Source organism: Phoenix dactylifera, unplaced genomic scaffold (genome assembly GCF_009389715.1).
Source record: "Phoenix dactylifera cultivar Barhee BC4 unplaced genomic scaffold, palm_55x_up_171113_PBpolish2nd_filt_p 000903F, whole genome shotgun sequence".
Lineage (NCBI taxonomy): Eukaryota > Viridiplantae > Streptophyta > Magnoliopsida > Arecales > Arecaceae > Phoenix > Phoenix dactylifera.
In genome coordinates, this window is record NW_024068265.1 from 130,684 (window position 1) to 150,580 (window position 19,897).

The window sequence follows — 19,897 nt, forward strand, 5'->3', positions numbered from 1 at the left end:
ATATAGAAAACTCTTTTTCCAAAATACCTGGCCAAGAATTTATCGAACTCAGTCTCTTAAATCACATAGGATCACTCCTAATCTATCAAGGTTGATAAATCCCATCTAGATGCAACCCTATTCCAAAATGAACTTACTGTAGCCAATCCGCACTACAGTTCTTTGGCCATTTGAGAATCTTGAAAAAAGGAAGACATCGCTCTGCCAACCTCGAGATAAAACTCCCCAAGGCCGCAACTCATCCAGCAAGCCGTTGTACTTCTTTGACCATCTTTGGTGGTGCCATCTCCTGCAGTGCTCGGATTTTTTCTGAGTTCGCTTCGATCCCGCGTTGAGTTACCACGAAATCGAGGAACTTGCCTGAGATAACTCCAAAGGCACACTTCGTGGGGTTGAGCTTCATCTGATACTTCCTAGGAGTGGAAAATGCTTTGTCGAGGTCAGCTATGTGATGTTCGGCCGTCTGGCTTTTCACCAATATGTCATCCACATAGACCTCCATGTTCCGGCCTATCTGGTCCTTGAAGACCTTGCTGACCAGCCTTTGGTAAGTTTCCCCCAATGTTCTTCAACCCGAATGGCATCACCCTGTAGCAATAGAGGCCTTTGTCAGTTATAAAGGCAGTCTTTTTCTCATCTTCGGGCACCATTCGGATCTGATTGTACCCCGAGAAGGTATCCATGAACGTCAGCAACTGGTGTCCTGAGGTAGAATCAACAAGCTGGTAGATCCTGAGGAGTGGCAAACTATTTTTCAGGCAGGTCTTGTTCATGTCGGTGTAGTCCACACACATATGCCACTTTCCATTAGTTTTTTCACGAGGACCACGTTGGTGAGCCAGTCCGGATAGGTGACCTCTCTGATAAGCCGACCTCAAGAAGTTTGTCCACCTCCTCGACCACCGCTTGCTGTCGTTCTGGTGCAAAGCTCCATTTTTTCTGTCACAGGCTTGTAGGTTGGGCTCACCTAGAGTCGGTGAACCATAACTTCAGGATTTATTCCTGGCATGTCAGTGGGCGACCAGGCGAATACATCGGTATTGGCTTGGAGAAATTCGATCATGCAGTCTAGCTCATGAGGGCTTAGGCTGGAGTCAACCTGTACGGTTTGATACGGGCGGTCCTCTCTTAAGGAGATTTGAAGTAGGAGCTCCCCAGGCTCTGCTCGTTACTTTCTAGGCTCGTCCCGCACTTCCAGGGTCTCGATAGGTAGTGCCAAGGTCGGGACTTAGACTGATGTTTTAGCTAGTTATTTTGCTTTAAGGGTCGCCATGTAGCATTGTTTGGCCGTTGCTTGGTCCCCTCGAACTTCACCGACTCCCCGTTCGGTGGGGAACCACATGAGCAGATGGTAGGTTGAAACTATGGCCCAGAGAGCATTGAGTCCAGGTCGGCCGAGAATAGCATTGTAGACTAAGGCCACCCGGACTACTAGGAAGTCCGTTTTCACAGTACTCGCTCTGGAGGCGAGCCCGGCCGTGACAGGTAGGCTAACAATTCCTTCAACCAGGACTGAATCCCCAGAGAACCCGACCAGTGGTGTGTTCATTCCCTAGAGTTGATCATTTGTCATTCCCATTTTTTGGAAAGCATCATAGAATAATACGTTTGCAGAGCTTCCATTATCAACTAAAACACGTTTTATATCAAACTTATTCATAACAAGGGAGATAACCACAACATCATCATGGGGAGTTTCAACTCCTTTTAAGTCTTCATCCGAGAACGAGATAGCTTCTGTCATGTGCTGACGCTTCAAGGGGGCTTCCTTCTCAGCAGGTTCTTTAGCCGAGCTTCCTTTGGCAGAGCCCCCTCCTATGGCGTTGATAGTGCCAGCAATGGGTCTGTTATTGTTTTGATATTCAGGTGGCATGGCGTTCTCCACTGGTTCTCCTTCATCACGCCGGTTTCGTACAAATTGGTTGAGCATCCCACAATGGATAAGTGCTTCAATCTCGTCTCGGAGTCGGAAGCACTCCTCTGTGTCGTGGTCGTGATCTTGATGAAAGCGATAGTACTTCCTAGAGCATTGCCGAGCTTCCGACTCTCGCATCGGTGGTGGAGGTCGAAGATAGCCTCGGCCTTCTATCTCCATGACGATCTCGGCTTGAGTAGTGGTGAGGGAAGTATAGTTTCCGTACCTCCTTGGTGGCGTTCTCGATCGAGGCGGAGATCTCGGTCGGGGCTACAACCTCAGACGAGATGGGCTCCTCAATCGAGGCAAATTTTTTTCTCGGCGGGGCGACCGACTTCTTGGGCGGCCGCGCTCCTCGCAACGCCTTTTCTGCGCCTTTGAGGGTCGTTCGGCGGCGTCTCACCGAGAGGCCGTGGCCTCTTCAGCCTTTACATATTTGTGAGCTCAGGCCAGCATCTCCATGAAATTGGCAAAAAAATTCTTCTCAATGGAGAAGAGAAACTTATAGGACCGAGCTCCCCGTTTTCAATGCTGACATGGCGATTGATTGATCGAGATCGCAGACCTCCCAAGTAGCGGCGGTGAAGTGATCGATGTAGTATTTCAGAAATTCTTCCTCCTTTTACTTGATATCCAGAAGAGAATCCGATGTTCGTCGTTGACGCCGGCTAGCAGCAAAATTGGCTGCAAACTGCCTGCCCAGCTGCTCAAAGGAAGAACAAGGTGTTCGGCTTCAGCCCGAAGAACCAATGTCGAGCCATTCCTCGGAGGGCTGTGGGGAAGGCCTTGCATAGTAGAGCCTCCGAGGATCCTTGCAGTGCCATGAGGGCTCTGTAACTCTCCAAATGATCCAGTGGATCAGTTGTCCCATTATATGGCTCTATTTGGGGCATCTTGAATCTCGATGGAATTGGTTCATCCTGATTAGGTAGGAGAAAGGTGACTTGGTGGTAAAATCAGGGTCGCCCTCACGCCTTACCCTTTGGTCCTAGAGCGCCTCGATTTGCCACTCGAATTCTTCGACCTTATTGTCGAGTTCTCCGCCTTGAGAAGTCGCCGTATTGGTCCGTCCTGGTACTGACTGACCCGGGTCGATCTGGCTTCAGAAGGCTGCGGCCTTCTATCCTGGTGACTCCTTGACGGCTCCCCCCGAGGGGACGCCCAGGAAGAATCCTGGTGACGACGTCGTTCCCCATTATTGATCCTTAAAGAGCAATGGCGGGGATTACGGCCTCGGGACACAGGCCCATCTGGAGGGAGTGCCGATCGAGTGTGAACTCGTGGAGGCGGCACAAGAGGGGCCTCCACTTGTTGCAGGCTTTGGACTGCTGTGGCTAGCGCTTGGACTTGCTGCACCAGCACGTCGAATTGTTCAGGTTGGATCTACGGAACTTGATCTGCTGGAGGCCTCGGTGGTGGATTCTGGACCGAGCGGCTTGGGCTTGGTGCGCGATGTCTGGAGGCATTAGAAGCCCCTCTACTCCTTAGTCTCATGATCATGACTTGTTCCCTTCCTCTAGCGCCAACTGTTGTTGAAAATCAGATCCGGGGGTGACCGCAAACCAGGAGGAGGAGCTTCTGCTACAGTGCGGTGGCGGACGGCTATCTCCAGTGGACCTGCAGGAAGCTTGGGCCGGGGGATCCAGCGAAAGCCCTCCGATGCTTAAGTTAGAGAGAGATTTTTAGATATTTTAATAGAGAGATCTTTTCTAGCGAGGGGAGAAGATGCCTCTCTCCCTGGAGTCCTTCCTTCTTTATAGGAAGGGATGTAGCGGTTACTCGCAATTGGATGCGATTGCGCAAATCTTGGGTTAAATGAATTACCTTAGAGGGCACGAAATTTCAGGCTAGCTAGCAATCGGTTGAGATTGCAAGGATTCAAATGTTGACAGCTGTTGTGGCGGAGTCTGCAGGATTTGATCCCGAATATGGAGGATTAGGTGACCCATTCTTTAGGCAGACGCTCCGATTTAGTGACCAGCTTGACTGTTGGTGGAGTTGGGGTCGGTCTCAGCTTCTGACTTGGTCTTCTTTGGCCTCGAGGTCAATCGGGCCTTGCTCAGCCGAGACCATGCTTATCAAGATCATGCCTGCCGAAGTCATGCTTGTCGGGGCCATGCTTGCCGAGATCACACCTGCCGAGGTCATACTTGCCAAGGTCATGCCTGCCATCGGACTCGAGTGCTTTAAATCATGTGTTAGGTGATCCACTTTTCCCTCCATCAGATCCTAATTAGATTAGAATTCATATGAATCAATTTGGAGGATACATTGGGTCCTAATTGGATTAGGATTCAATTAATCAAGAGGGACCACATGTTTCCTAATTGGATTAGAAAATTTAAGCATGAAAGGAAGGGAGTATCCCTTCCTTCATGCAGGCCAAAATAAGGGAGAAAATAAGGAGGGTGCCCAAAGGAAGGAGGGGTGTCCCCCTCCTTTCCTTCTTTGGTTCCATACGCCACAAGAGGAGGGGCGTCCGCCCTCCTCCTCTTGGCTTAACACATGGCGCAAGAAGAGGCTTTGTTGCTTCTCCTTGATTATCTCCAATCCCTTTTAAGTAAGGGGTGTGGAAGAATTAAGTAAGAGGTGTGGAAGAATTAAGTAAGAGATGTGGAAGAATTAGGAGTGGTGAAACAAGAAAAGATTTGGAGAAATATTTTTCTTGTTTTGCCAAGGTATAAGATGCCTATAAAAGGAGGGGTGGCATGAGGGCTTAGGGGCATTGGAGATCCCTTGATTCAGCCGCCCACCCCCTTCCTCCTTCTCCTTCCAGGCGTGAGCAGAAAAGGGAGAAGAAGTAGAGCCGACGTCTTCTTCCTCTTCCTCCTTCTTCTCAAAGCAGTTAAGGAATTGATTGAAAGAGAGAGAAAATCAGCCATCAAGAAAAGATCTCTGTAAGGGAGCTAGCACTTCGGTGAGATCAAGATTTTTGGAGCGATCTACCTCATATGGATACATGTAGAGGCCGGATATTTGTGCGGCTTCAAGCGAACCGAATCATCGATCATCAGATAGCGGTAAAAATCTACCCACTCAAAGGTAAAGATAGGATCTTTACAATTCTGAATTTTAAGATCTGAAAGTAATCAAGTTAGTAATTTAAATCTTTCCTTAAGATTTCATTATTTTCTAAGTTAGAGAGCTCAGAATTTTTTTGAAATCTACATTCCCTAAGACGTTCATAAGATGAACGACCCCGCGCATTTATTTCCGCTGCGATCGTTGCAACGCGTGCGGTGGTAACCCGACAACAACCTCGGTCGTAGCATTAGCCAATCCTTTATATATTAGCCCAATTGTTGATTGTATAAATTTGCAAAAATTTTCAAGATCATGCAGCCAAATATTCAAAAGATCACCAAATAATATTCAAAGAATTATCAAAAATATTTTTGGAATCTTCTATTGCATATTTTCTATTAAAGGATTACCGTATTTGCAGATTTTTAAGATCATATAGGATTCCCAGAGTATATTTTTGGAATCTATTACTATGCATTTCCATCCTTGTATGTATTAATCATTATGAGCAGTTGCACAAAAATATTATGAAACAATACATAAATCTCCACACCGAAGAAGACTCTGGTTTTCTTTTCTTCATGGTATATATTCTTTGGTGATCTTTTGAATATTGGCTGCATGAAGATTTTTTAAAAATTTAGACGGTCAACAACTGAGCTAATAATTTTAATAAATATATGGGTGGCCTGGCCTCCTTTATATTAAAAACAAAAAATGAGAAGGCTAGTCTTGTTGAAGAAATTTGGAAGCATGGTGGAGGGCCCTTGTTACATATCGCTATAGAAAATTAGCACGTTTATTTTCTATTTGATACCTTGTAGGACGAGATCTTCAGCATTTACACTTCGGGTCACTGGATCTGTGTTAAAGGGTTTACCCTTTTCTTTTTCTAATCTTTTTCCTCCTCTCTTGCACTCGGGTGTTTTCTTCCCTTACTCTTCACCTATGCTCAAGTTAACATCCTCTGGCTGCATTTGCATAGTTTTTTTTTTTTTTTTGGTAAAAGCGGTTACTCATTTCATATAGCTCTAACGTGAGTACAACCTGCTAAATCGCGGGAAAGTAAAAGATGCAAAAAAGGGTGAACATCAGAAGCAGACGTCCAAGTAAAATCCCCGGAATGCCGAGCAACATAAGAGGCGACCCAGTCTGCAGCCCTGTTCGCCTTCCTGAACACATGTCCTATCTGAACCTCGCCCAACAGCAGCACCACCCTACGGATCTCCCGGATGAGGGGGTGACCATCCCCAAACCGGTCCGCCCCTCGGAGCCAGTCGATAACCACGGATGAATCTCCCTCAAGGCAGACCCGCTCCACACCAAGTACCTGCCACGCATAGGATATACCCTCCCAGGCTGCCTGCAGCTCTGCCCCAACCACTGTAAGTCCTGGCGTGCGCCTCCCTCCTGCTGCTATCAACCTGCCAAGGTGGTCCCTAATCACAAATCCAACCCCTCCAGCTGCACCATCCACTGACCGACTGCCGTCGAAATTTACTTTGAGATAGTCAAGGGGTGGGGGTACCCAAGAAACAAGGGCAAACCGGGGCGTTGAAGCAGCGTGGAGAGTACCCCAGGTGTCCCTGACTATCTCAGAAGAGAATCGAACGGTAGCCACTATAACCTCCCTCGCATATAGCGCAGCTCTATCCACCACCCTCCTCGGGGACAACCTGCTCCCCTCAAATAGGTCGGCATTCCTGTCCAACCAAATGTGGTAGGACAGATATGCCATCAAAATCCCTGCCTCTGTACATCGGGGACTCTGTATGGAAGCTCTCAGCATCTGAATCATATCCTGCACAGAGACTATCGAGTCGGGTAGTAGGACCGATGACCTCCTCCATATCTCTCTGGCTCTGGGACACTGCAAAAGAACATGCTCAGTCATCTCCTCAACATCTGCACACTCCTCACAATACTGAGAGACCACCATGCCACGCCGGGCTAACAAGCTCCTCGTAGGAAGGCAGCCCCAGGCCACCTTCCAAATGAATAACGCCACTCGCGGGTGAATCCGCAACCTCCATATCCAACCACCCTCAATCTGACGAGCGGGCTCCCTACCGATCAATGCACGAAGATCACTGGCACGCACCCGCGTCCGTCCAGTCGGGACCCATACTAGCCTATCGGCCCCCCCACCACCGAAAATCGGAAGAGACAGAACCGACTCCGCCAGCTGCTCCCCAAAGACCTCCCGGATCATCTCCTCCCTCCATCGACCCCCCTCTGCGGTCAACAGCTCGCTAACTCTGCACCCCGCTAACCTCGACAAATCCACCATGGTTGGTATGCGACAAATCAGCAACTCGGTCACCCAGCTATCCTCCAGCACATCAATAGACCGGCCGTCCCCTATGGTCCATCTAATCTCTGGAAGCACCACCCCTGCTCTAGTGCAAATCTCCCTCCAAATCGGTGAATGGCGTCGACCAGCTCGCACCCCAGTAGCCAAGGTACCATACTTGGCCCTCATCAGTGAGGACCACATACTCTCGGGCTCAAGCACAAATCTAACTGCATGTCTAGCCGCTAGGGCCTCCCGCATCGCCACCAGGGACTGCACCCCCAGACCTCCGTGGCTAATCGGCTGGCACACAACATCCCACGCCATCAAGTGGACTCCCCCTCTACCACTGCACCTCCCCCAAATGAAGTTCCTGAATAGCTGCTCAAGGGACCTCAGGACTGTAACTGAAATGAGAGTATTAGAAAGTAGATAGATGGGAACCGAGGTAAGAACTGATTGGACCAGAGTGATCCTACCCATCATAGAAAGTGTATGCATCTGCCACCCCTCTAGTCTGCGTCTGATACTGAGCTCCAGAGAGGTACAGTCCCTCCGCCGCAGCCGCTGACCGGAGAGCGGGACCCCCAAATATGTCATCATGCCCTCCTGCTCTCGCACCCCCAGGATCTCCACTATAGCCCGTCTCTCCGCTACTCTGGTCTTCGGACTGAAAGTAATAGCTGACTTGATCAGATTGACCCGCTGTCCCGATGCTGCACAGTAATCCCGCATTATCTGACAAATAACTCGGGCCGTCTGCCGTGACGACCTAGCCAGGAGCAAACAATCATCAGCAAACAACAAGTGGGAGATCGGATGAGCCCTCACCATCGGCCTATAAACCTCCAGCTCCTGAGAGGCCACTGCCCGTCGTAGGGCTCTAGATAATGCATCTGAGCACATAATGAATAATAGGGGAGAAAGGGGGCACCCCTGACGCAACCCCCCTGACGACACAAAGAAACGAGACGGCGTCCCGTTTACCAAGATAGCAAAGGACGGGGCACGCACACAACCCATCACCCATCTGATCCACAGCTCAGGAAATCCGAATCCCTGCAAGGACTGCTGTAAGAAATCCCACCTCACCCTATCATAGGCCCTCTCCATATCAAGTTTGATCCCCATAAAACTCCTCCTCACCGGAGCCCTACCAAGATCAAACATAAACTCCTGGGCAATAAGCACATTGTCAGATATACTCCGCCCCTCCAAAAAAGCCCTCTGCTCCAGGCTAATAAGCCTAGGAAGAACATCCTCAATCTGACGGCGAGTATCTTCGCCGTAGCCTTGTACAAGGTCGTACAAAGGCTGATCGGACGAAAGTGACTCGGCCCCGTGGCATCCTGCCGCTTCGGTATCAAGGTAATAAAAATCCTCTGCCAATCTGCTGCCATCACTGCTGTACGAAAGAACTGCTGTATAGCCGCCGTCACATCTCGACCTACTATCATCCAATATCTCTGAAAAAATAAGGGTGGGAATCCGTCCGGCCCTGGAGCCTTGTCCCCCGCGAGGGACCTCACTGCCTCTCTGACCTCCTCCTCCGAAACCGGTCTGATCAATGCTACTGTCTCCCCCTCTGACACCCCAACTGAAGGCGAAAGTGTGTCCGATAGGCTCCCACCTGTAGGTTGCATTTGCATAGATTCGGTGACCCTGAGTAGATGAAGTCATGAACGGAATAAATTATTGCATTATTGACTTTAATTGATTTAGCTTTATTGGCGAACAGCATTTGGAAAGGAGGCATAATCTAGGAATTGTTATACCGGTGAAACGTTCTTATGAGAGACATGACTACTTCAGAGAAAGCTGTCGCTGTTCCTTGGCATAAAGGTATCTTTTATGCCTACTCCTTTTCTTTCTTATAGAGAAAAAACTTACCATTTATAAGTTATTCTAAAATGGTGTTATTGGCATAAATTACAGCATAACTATTCTCGTAGGCATACTTTTATTGTTCTTTTTTTCTTATTTTCCAACCAAACGGGCCCTACGTTTTATACTGTTTGATTAGGAGAAGCTCAGGCAGGTCTGCTGACACAAAAAAGTTACTGCTTAAGAATCAGCCAAGTCAATTGCCAAAACTCCACAGGCAAGACAAAGTTGAGGTAGAGATCTCGATCAACCAATCACAGTCATTCCTGATCTTGGAGGGTCAAGCGTTGAGTCGGCAATGAAGATAGGGATTTAACAAATAATAATGTCCGATAAGATCGTCCTGCAGGCATCCTCTTCAGAAAATACAGTAAAACAAATAAACTTTATGTTCAAGTAATCTAGCGAACATGGGCTAGAATAAGATAGCGACACACATCTAGGACTGGATTTTCCTAGATGTGTTGGGATCTGACTTATTAAAAGAGTCTACAATTGGGATAACTGTAAATCTAGAAATGACTCTCTCTAAGCACATAATGCACTTAGGGACCTTGGTGAAAAACTAGAATCCTTTCCACCCTATCATGCCCTACAATATGATAATCATAAGATCCTTTGTTTTTTGACCATTAAGTAGCCTATGATTTTACTATTTCGTGTCCGTTATAGTGTTATAGCAGTTGTTAAGTATTAGTATTTTTCATGCGCCATACACGAAGCCAGTGATGGAAAGACAGGAGAGAACGAAATGACGATCGAAGTCTTGAGAGGATTTTTTTTTTCTTATACAGTAAATGTGTTGAGAAAATAGGACAAAAAATGCAGCATTTAAACTACCTGATATTGGAAATAAAGAAATAAAATGAATCGAACCATGGGATGGAACTGAAATTAGAGAATTCCAATTATAATAGTAGGATACAAAAGATGAAACTCACTAACTAGATTCATAATTGGTTCAAGTTGTTTTCACATTCCATCATCTTGAAATGAGGTTTACCAATCTTAGCCAATAACCATAAAATTTTCCCGATTTGTTTAATTTTCATTTATCATCAAAGTTTATAACCATAACCACAAGCATGGAGCCTTGATGGAACCATCTGAAATCAATTTTTCACTATCAGCTTCTGTAAACCAAAGAAGAGATGAACAGGAAAATTTAAATGCACAAGAGAACACATTTTCCTAATATTCATGTAAAAGATTAGCGGTCGGACAAGTGATGAACAAATTCACAATTGTCAAGAACATCTAACTTGCTAGAAAGAATTCCAGTGGGTGATGAAGTTAAATTCACCTGACAAAGATCGATGGCAGAAGACCAAAGACTTTATCCCCTGAGACGAAGGTAAGAAAACTGCATGCTATTCCAGAATTGATCGTTTTTAGCATTCCCACAGTAATAAAACGAGGGTCTAGCATGTCACACAATATCATGAAGTCGTCACTAAGTTTCATTTGATGAGTAGTTGAATATCACTATAAAGCTTCTTAAACAGATCATATGTGCAATGGAGAGAGAAATATTCCAGTGAGTTAACTGCTCTCAAGGGCCTGAGACAGGAAGCAATGCAGTTAAATAAGGAAATAACCCTATTACAATAAAGACAAACTTAGTTCTTGGGATAACTAGAGAAATAGCAACAATATAATAAGAAAATAATAATAAGAACTCTCTCCACACAGAGAGCTTGGACCCTCCAAAGAGCTGCACCAACATAATTATTTCTTTTCTCTTTTTAAATTTATAAACCAAGCAGACCCTCACCAATCTGCTTTGGAAACGTGGATCAAAGCAAGGGTGTTGTCGGAGCGACCTATTGAGGTTTTGGGAGATATACAGCAGACCCTCACCAATCTGCTTTACACAGCTAAGTAGCAGTAATAGTACAAAGGAAACAACAGCAAAGAAATGAATGTTTGGAAAGATCACACGTGCAACTAACATAAGAAATTCGCATCATCACATTTCTCCTTTACCTTGCATTGGTCCGCATGAGCTATTCACTAAACAAATTACAACCCTAGGAAGGCACATTGCTTTCTTGCATGCTCTGGAATCAACTTGGCTACTATCTCCGTTGGAACTCCCTTCAACTCTGCTCATCATGATAAATTGTAGCTAATAAGCAACGATGATAATTTAAAGGGCAAAAAGCTATGCAAATATGGAACAGCATTCACAACTACAAGGAAAAATCACCTCATTCAGTACTTACCATGAGGCTTGAAGTTAAAGAGTGGAGGTAGAAACCGACCATTTGGCAGACGGGTGTTTGGGTCCCTAAGCTCATCAAAGAACGGGTGAATTAATGCCTCCAGCTGCATTGCATATAGATAGTCAAGTTAGCATCCAAACCATGATATCACAAAGATAATAGGCCCTTTGGCATATAAGTTACAAAGAATGTCTTGGATAAACTCACAGCTGTGCTTCGTAAGTTTGGGGAGTACTGAAGAAGCCTCGAGACGAGGTCCACTGCTTCAGGTGGCATTCTTTTGTGGAAGACCTGATTTGGATAAGATTTGCTTACACTTTTAGTAGGAGACAACTCAAAGAAAACAGGAGAAAGTCAAAAAAGGCGGTAACAAGCAAGGAAAATGATCATGCCTTATGCCAAGGGTGAGCCTTGATCTGTGGAAATTTGAACTCTGTGTAGTTTGGATTCATACATTTAATTTCTTCTCTCGTTGGTGTACCCAAAATCTGCAATAGAATAATAGCCATATTAAGAAAGAGAGGATCGATCAGGATTTGTTTTGTTAGCACCAATTTACAAGAAGCAATAAGCAAGAGCAGTCAAGTCACCTTAATAATTTCAACAAGTTGATCAATTCCACTCTCACCAGGAAAGAGAGGCTGTTCAGGCAAAAAGATTGATAATTTTGCACATAAGTTTGATTTTTTTTTTTTTAATTCTGGACTGATATATTTAAGAATATTAAGTTGATTTGAAAGTCTACCTGCTCCAAAAGGAGTTCAGCAAGAACACAGCCAGCAGACCAAATGTCAATTGCTGTTGTATACTCGGTGGCACCAAATATAAGCTCCGGAGCTCTATAGTACCTCGAACAGATGTATGATATATTTGGTTCCCCTTTCACCTGTTGAAACCCAAATATATGGATAATAATCAAGCAAAATTAGTCAGCAAGTCAACGTCAAATCCAATTCCAAGGAGGAAAACATACCAAAACTTTTGCACTTCCAAAGTCGCAGAGTTTCAGCTGGTGTGTATGTGGGTTGACCTGTTACAGAAAGGATGGTTAGTTGCATTTCTATAGAAGACCTATACAAGAATTGATATATGAGTAAGAAGACAATAGGAAAAACAAATAATAAAAACTGCACATGTATTTACGAATGTACAATATCAGAGCAGTCATCGGCCATTTCGCATGAAACATGCATAACTGATATCAACCTAAACTTCACATGTATCCCCCCTTCTTTTTTTCAGTTATCAACATGAGACTCGTGCTACCAATACAAAAGATGCATATATTCCAAATTCATTTCAAGAATATCCTGAGCATACCAGAAGATTTTGAGGCTTGATGTCTCTGTGGCACACTCCAATGCTTCCACGAATATAAGCCAATGCTCTACAAATCTGTAATATACTGAAAAAGAATGAGTATTTGCACCTCATGAAAATTTTCTAAATAGATTCCACAGATTGGGCTGACATGACATAAGGAACAACGAGGTAGAAGGTCATTCATGGAAATCTTTCAAGAGACAACAGAAAAATACAAAACTTTATCAGCAAAAAAAAAAAGACGCTTGACTCTTTTTTCTTTTTGCATTTAATATCCGCTGCAGATAATTAGCCATTGCACTGTACATAATCAATAAACCTCACAACCGAAAAAATTTTATAAACATAGAAATAATGCTGTAATATCAACTCATTCATACCTGGTACATGTAAAGTTTTACAAATATCAATGGCATCCGCTGATTCATCTTGTTGTAGTGTTTGATTACACGATGAAGATTCTCAGGTACATACTCAAGAACCAGGTTAAGGTATAGCTCATCCTTTTCAGTTGTTGAAAAGAAGCAATGCTTCAAACACACAACATTTGGATGGTCAAGCAGACGCATGGTTTGCAGCTCACGATTTTTGTACCTCTTATCCTGAAGAACCTTCTTTATTGCCACTGTTTCACCAGTCTCCAGACATTTTGCCTGAATATTAAAAACAATTCAAGAATGCCAAATTAGCATGGTTATCCCTAATCTGGTAACATAACCCATTGCTGACATGCAGAATTGCAGCATTGGAATCAAGATCGCATAGATGCACAGAAATGTGTAATTTGATACTGTTCTCATCAATCACAATAGACAACATTGTCCAGCTCAAGAGACCAAAAGACTAACCTGGAACACAACTCCAAATGATCCATGCCCTACAATACGCTCAGCCATGTAACTTATAGTCTGCCCAGTAAAAGAGTTAACTTTCATTATGAGAAAAATTCTTGTTTGTATACCATCCAATGAAGCAGATGTAAACAACTAAAAACAAAAACCAACAGCAGCATCATTTCTGCAAAAAAACTTTTATATAGAGTAACTCAAATCAACTAGGTAAATAAAACCTGACAAATTATTTGACAAAATTAGCAACAAAATTCCTTGGCAAAAACAAATGATCGCAAAAGTTCATATTTTATAGAGCTAATGATGACTATTGCACCTACCCGTTTTGGTTGGCCATTCCTACCACCAATAGTTGTTACAATTATATGACCTGTCTCTGTCCCATTCCCATCAATGACTGTAGCCTCGACTTCCTACAGAATAGCATCAAATTACATGAATTTCTTTCAAAAGTTGTTTGTTAGGAGAGAAACATAATGGATATGAACTGGTGTTTTCACTTACCTTATCATCTCTTATTTTCATATCATTCATTTCATCTGGCAACCTGTCCACAGCAATATTATTGCCGCTGGCGTTTTTCAGCCCAGATGAAAGTGTAATTCTTAGAGATGCCATCTGCTGCAGATAGAAATCTGAAGAACTAATTCAGTTTCTTATGTAAGCAACTTAGTGTCAATCCAAGCGGCCATTTACCTGTTCAAAAATAAAATAATAACGCATGTCAGCAAAGCTGGCAGAAAGTGTAAAACAGATAGCTGATTCTCCCTGATATTTATTAAGAAATTAAAAATAATTATAAAAAGTCTGAGATGCCCAAACATGCTCGTGTGCACACTCCCACTTGTACCTGCCCATCAGCAATGTGAAAATATAAAACAAGATAAGCACTCATCCACACAAGTGAGCATGATAAGCACCCATGCAGGGACATGGGCACATATGCACAGACAAAATAGAGAAAAAAGAAGTAAAGAAAGAAAAAAAAAGAAAGAAGGGAGAAGAAAAATAAGAATCATCGACAAAGCTATGCTTACAATGAGAAGTACCACATGGGAAGTCTAAGAAATGGAGAAGATAATAATGGAAGAACTCAAGAATTTGCCTTCTCAATGTTTAAAGCAGCCAATAGGCAACAGCTTGCAAAAGCTAGAAAAATGACAAGAACATTTTGCTTGGAAGCAGAATTGCAACAGATGCAACAATCAAAAAATATGAGAAGAAACATTTTTTTTTTATTTTTCATAGTGCAAAATCTAGCCAAAAAAAATCTTTTTATTCTTCAACAAGATTGCACCAGCTAGAAGTGTGACAAGAACATTTGCAGGGAGCAGCTTTGCCAAAAATATTAATTGCAACAGGCTTAAGATGAATAATTACCGGCATCTTGCAGCCTCCAAATTATGAACATCACCACTGGCCAAACAATGAGTCAGCATCTGCTACATGCAAAATTTCTGAAGTAAGAAATTTTTGCAGACTTACGCTTTTTCTCAGGAAATGTAAATTTTATAGTCGCAGTCAAAGCCATAACACTCAGTGTTCCATCGGTTTATATCTCCTAAATTTTTTTCTTTTTTACAATCCTGAAAATCACAGTGGATGACTGTGAGACCCAAGCTTTTTCCAGCCTCACGTGCGTTGCACGTGAGGGCACACGGTGAGGAGGTGGAGGGGGTCCATCCCGAAGAAGCCGGGATCCCCTATTTTAGGGCGTCCTCCTCTTCCCCTTTGAGACCACTCGAGGTAGAGCCGCCATGCCCGAGTTCTTCCTCCTCGGGCTGTCGGCCGAGAGAGAGAGAGAGAGAGAGCCATCAAAAAAAAAAACAGAGTTTCCTCCATTTGCCGCCGGATCTTCGCCGGGGCTGAGGTAAGGGTTTCCACCCTTCACTTCTTTGTTATACCATTTGAAAAAAAAGAAAGAAAGAAAGAAGAAGAGAGGGAAGAAGGAGAAGGCCGACCGCCGCGGGCTCTTCTTCTTCTCCCGTGCGCATGCCTCCTCCGTGGGAAGAAGAAGAGGGTCGGCCGTCGCGGGCACCGCCGGCCTCGATTTGGCCACTCCCAAGCTCGCCGACCTCCCTTCGCGGGAGAAGAAAGAAGAAGAAAGAAAAGGGGGGGCAGGAGAAGAAGTCGGGAGAAGAGAAGAGGAGGAGAAAGAAAAAAAAAAGAAGAAAGAAAGGGGGGAAGGAAGAAAGAAGTCGGGAGAAGATTCTGGAGAAGAAGAGAAGAAAAGAAAAAGAAAAGGGAAGGAAAGAAGAGAAAAAGAAAAAAAAAGAAAAGAAGGAAAAAGAAAAAAAAATGAATAAAGAGAGGAGGTGGTTTACGGGTATGAACCCGAACTCGGGGTGCTGGGCACTTCTGTAGGGTCAACCATTGGGAAAAATTAAAATTTAAGTTTTTGTATACATATATTGTGATGAATTTTAAAAGAAGAATATGATTTTTGGATATTAGGTTCTATGAGGAATTTGCGGAATTAATTGGATTTGTTGTGAATCGCGTTCGCAAGATAAGTAATGTAACCTCTTTACTAGATTTATCGACAAACTATATATATTTTACGAATCGAATTATTCGTGATTACGAATTTGATGCATGGGTTATATGTATATTTTTAGAATATTGTATGACTCTGATTGAACGTATTTGCTTCTGATTTGGATTGTATTTGATTGTTCTGACATTGTACCTTTCGGTTTGGAACACTGAAAATAATGTGAGAAAAGATAATAACATGAAATAGATTCAAACTCGCAGTTGGGCTATGTTGAAGATCCTGCCAATGGGGGCTAATACATTGGTACCACAAGAAGATTAGTCGGTGATATGACCCTGCCACAGGGAATATGTGGTCAGTTGAATCTGATAAATTGAAAGAAATTAAGATATAAACGATATTTGGTTTTGACACTGCATGTTTTCATGATTGAAAAATGAAATAGAGAACTAATTGAACTTCGACCTAACTATATTGAGGACCCCGCCAATGGAGGCAGATACGTTGGCAATTGACTGTCCTGAAGGACTCACCGCAAGAAGATTAGTCGGTGTTTATGACCCTGCCACAGAAAACATGTGGTCATAGTCCAGGATCGACAAGATGAATTGAATATGTGAAAGAATCTCGAAACCGTAAAAGGAATCTTAAGAATTTAAGAAATATTTGACTTGTACCTTGGAACTGCATATATATTTATTTTCTACATATTATTGCCCGATTTATCTAGCTAGAGTGTTCATTACTTACTGGGATGTTTAGCTCATTATACAATTTCTTGTTGTTTTACAGATTTCGAGAACTAGTCATTGGGGTTCCAAAATGGGAGAGCGACTAGAAGGATTGTGGTGCAAGCTATCTTAGATTAGGGTTATTTAAGTTAAACTGTTATCTTGGACATTTATTATGATTGTTAGACATTACAAGGTTTTGTTATTTTAAGAACTAAGTTTTGCATATTGGTAAATTATTGTTCCGCTGCGTATTTAGAACTGTGAGACTTTATGACTTGAGTTAGTCAATGGAATAAGAATTGCATTTTTATTTAGTTGAATTATTTTAGATTTATATAATTGAGATGTTTGGTTAAGATGCCTTGCATGCTCGTGGGGAGAGTTTCCTACGGGTGTGCGGCGATTGGCGCGACCCTGGCTCACGATTTCGGGCCGAGGGCGTGACAACTTAAGTGGTATCAGAGCGGATCCGGCCCATAACCTATGTGGACTAGGGAACACTGCAGCATGAATCCATTAAGGCTGACCATGGGCCAATCGTAGTGTTTGTGATTAGATTTAAATAGATTTGAACCCTTAGCCTGACGAGGACGTCAGGGCTTGAACGGGGAGAGTATGTGAGGACCCGTGCGGGCGTATGTTTAGTCCCACATCGGTTATTCGCTGGGTAGATCTTGGGTACTTATACAGGATCAAAGAACCGAAATAATACCTTCCGGCTAGCCATTCTGGGTGAGGTCCTAAGTTGTTACAATGACCATGCTAGTGTAAACCAAGGTCTTGATTTTTGGCTCGGCTGAACAGAAGTATGAAGAATGTTAAATTATTTTTTCATTAATTTTCAGATTCCAGATATCTCAGCCAAATATAGTGACTGAGATTTTACAAACCTGGAAATCTTGGTGGATGACAATGCCAGGATAAACCAAGGTCTTGGTTTATCTCGGCTAAATTGAAGTATGAAGAATGTTAAATTATTTTTACATTAATTTTCAGATTCCAGATATCTCAGCCAAAACATAACGACTGAGACCTCAAAATGGCCGCTGATATAGCAGAATCCTAAAACTATAATCACAACAAACTCATCCTCAAAAGCATATCCTTAAATGCGAGATCCACCAAAAAACACAGCCAGATTACAACTACAAAACAAATTCAGCAAGCTACAGAAAACATACAAACATATCCATGTTGTTATCTGACTCAGTTCTGATATTTACACTAACCAGAAGTGAAAAACACACTCGCTATCCCTGCAGGACTGACAATAAACAAAAGTCTAGTGCACATAACAAAACGAAAGCATATCTAAATTCCAATTGAAGTTCCCGATCTGCAAGCCGCTAAACTTATCTCCATACTTTCTGACTGCCACAATGAATCATCTTAAAACACCAACATAAATTTTCAATTTGCTGAAGAATGAGTATGTCAAGATGCTGCTCTTCAACTGATCACCATTCTACTAACTACATGAATTCAATGTAATGACAAACCACAAAGCCAGGAAGCATGAGTATGACACATGAGTAGAAGCTAAGAACTGTACCTTGGGAAAAAGAGGCATGAAACAAGAAGCTCAGAGCTACAAGATCTATAATACTAATAATAGATATTTCAGGTAATTCCTAGATTCACCCTAATAAGAAAGCAAAGATCCAAATGAAACACTTCATGCTGCTGAAGTAAATGGAAGCTCAAACTCAAATCCAAGCTCACAACCACAAAAGAGTTAACCGTGAGTGAGAGCGGAGAGAGAGTGGTCACTTCTCCATCCGAACTTTAAGCCTCTAGACGAAGAGCAGAAGCTTAAAATCAAAATTGAGAACTCGCATTAATGGAGGGGAGAAAAAAACACAACAACTGGGGTGCATCAAATACCGCAGTAAAACCCCATGAAAACCATCCAAAAATAGCGATAATCTAACACCTGATCTCATTCCCAATACTTTTGCAAAACCCAAAAGATCGCCCAACATAGATCAATCCACGGATCTAGACCACAATAATCTAAACAAAAACAAAATTAGAAAGTGATGCAACACCCGATCTGATCAAATAAACACAAGAAGCTCGACACCAACGAAAAAATCCCCCAGAAAGCACCGAATTAAGCAAAAATTTGCAACAAAATAGACCACTCGGGACGAGATACTCACGAGACCACAATTCAAACCGCTGATTGCCGGATCCGCGTCAAAATCCGTCGGAAAACAACTGAAATACAGATCAAACAGAGAGGGATAAAGACAGAGAGAGAAATCGATCTCCCCACTTCTTCCCCGCCCTCGACTTCGCTTCGTCTTCGTCGAATTCCTCTTCCTCCTCCCGTACTAGGGTCTGAGGAAGGCGAGAGGCATGAACCAAAAGGTCGGAGGCTTCCCCGCTTCTCTTCTTTTATTTAATTAATTAATCAATAAGATTAATCAATCTAATCATCTTAATTAGCTTCAAAGTGTGATGGCGGTCAAAAGAGGAGCATGAAGCTCCAGTATAACTTCAAACTCCCATTGCATCAAATACCGCAGTAAAACCCCATGAAAACCATCCAAAAATAGCGATAATCTAACACCTGATCTCATTCCCAATACTTTTGCAAAACCCAAAAGATCGCCCAACATAGATCAATCCACGGATCTAGACCACAATAATCTAAACAAAAACAAAATTAGAAAGTGATGCAACACCCGATCTGATCAAATAAACACAAGAAGCTCGACACCAACGAAAAAATCCCCCAGAAAGCACCGAATTAAGCAAAAATTTGCAACAAAATAGACCACTCGGGACGAGATACTCACGAGACCACAATTCAAACCGCTGATTGCCGGATCCGCGTCAAAATCCGTCGGAAAACAACTGAAATACAGATCAAACAGAGAGGGATAAAGACAGAGAGAGAAATCGATCTCCCCACTTCTTCCCCGCCCTCGACTTCGCTTCGTCTTCGTCGAATTCCTCTTCCTCCTCCCGTACTAGGGTCTGAGGAAGGCGAGAGGCATGAACCAAAAGGTCGGAGGCTTCCCCGCTTCTCTTCTTTTATTTAATTAATTAATCAATAAGATTAATCAATCTAATCATCTTAATTAGCTTCAAAGTGTGATGGCGGTCAAAAGAGGAGCATGAAGCTCCAGTATAACTTCAAACT

At 43.3% G+C, this 19,897-nt stretch overlaps 2 protein-coding genes across 3 annotated transcripts; both read right to left on the minus strand.

Moving 5' to 3' along the window:
- Window positions 1-1,552: 1,552 nt before the first annotated feature.
- Window positions 1,553-2,095, minus strand: LOC120107566. The gene has a single exon (XM_039120897.1). The coding sequence runs from the start codon at window positions 2,093-2,095 to the stop codon at window positions 1,553-1,555; it is 543 nt and encodes a 180-aa protein (XP_038976825.1).
- An 8,376-nt stretch (window positions 2,096-10,471) lies between these two features.
- On the minus strand, window positions 10,472-19,128 carry LOC120103775 (shaggy-related protein kinase alpha-like). Of its 2 annotated transcripts, XM_039120896.1 has the most exons (14): window positions 18,909-19,128; window positions 14,020-14,211; window positions 13,836-13,928; window positions 13,513-13,572; window positions 13,045-13,317; window positions 12,662-12,736; window positions 12,315-12,371; window positions 12,087-12,227; window positions 11,932-11,982; window positions 11,734-11,829; window positions 11,549-11,632; window positions 11,342-11,444; window positions 11,103-11,221; window positions 10,472-10,676 (listed from the first exon to the last, which is right to left on the minus strand). In XM_039120896.1, exons 2-13 carry the CDS (start codon window positions 14,131-14,133, stop codon window positions 11,139-11,141), a joined length of 1,230 nt encoding a protein of 409 aa, XP_038976824.1. In that variant the 5' UTR covers window positions 14,134-14,211; window positions 18,909-19,128; the 3' UTR covers window positions 10,472-10,676; window positions 11,103-11,138. The 2 variants fall into 2 exon arrangements, with proteins under 2 accessions (XP_038976824.1, XP_038976823.1); XM_039120895.1 differs by lacking the exon at window positions 10,472-10,676 and having other exon boundaries at window positions 10,832-11,221.
- Between the last annotated feature and the right edge of the window lie 769 nt (window positions 19,129-19,897).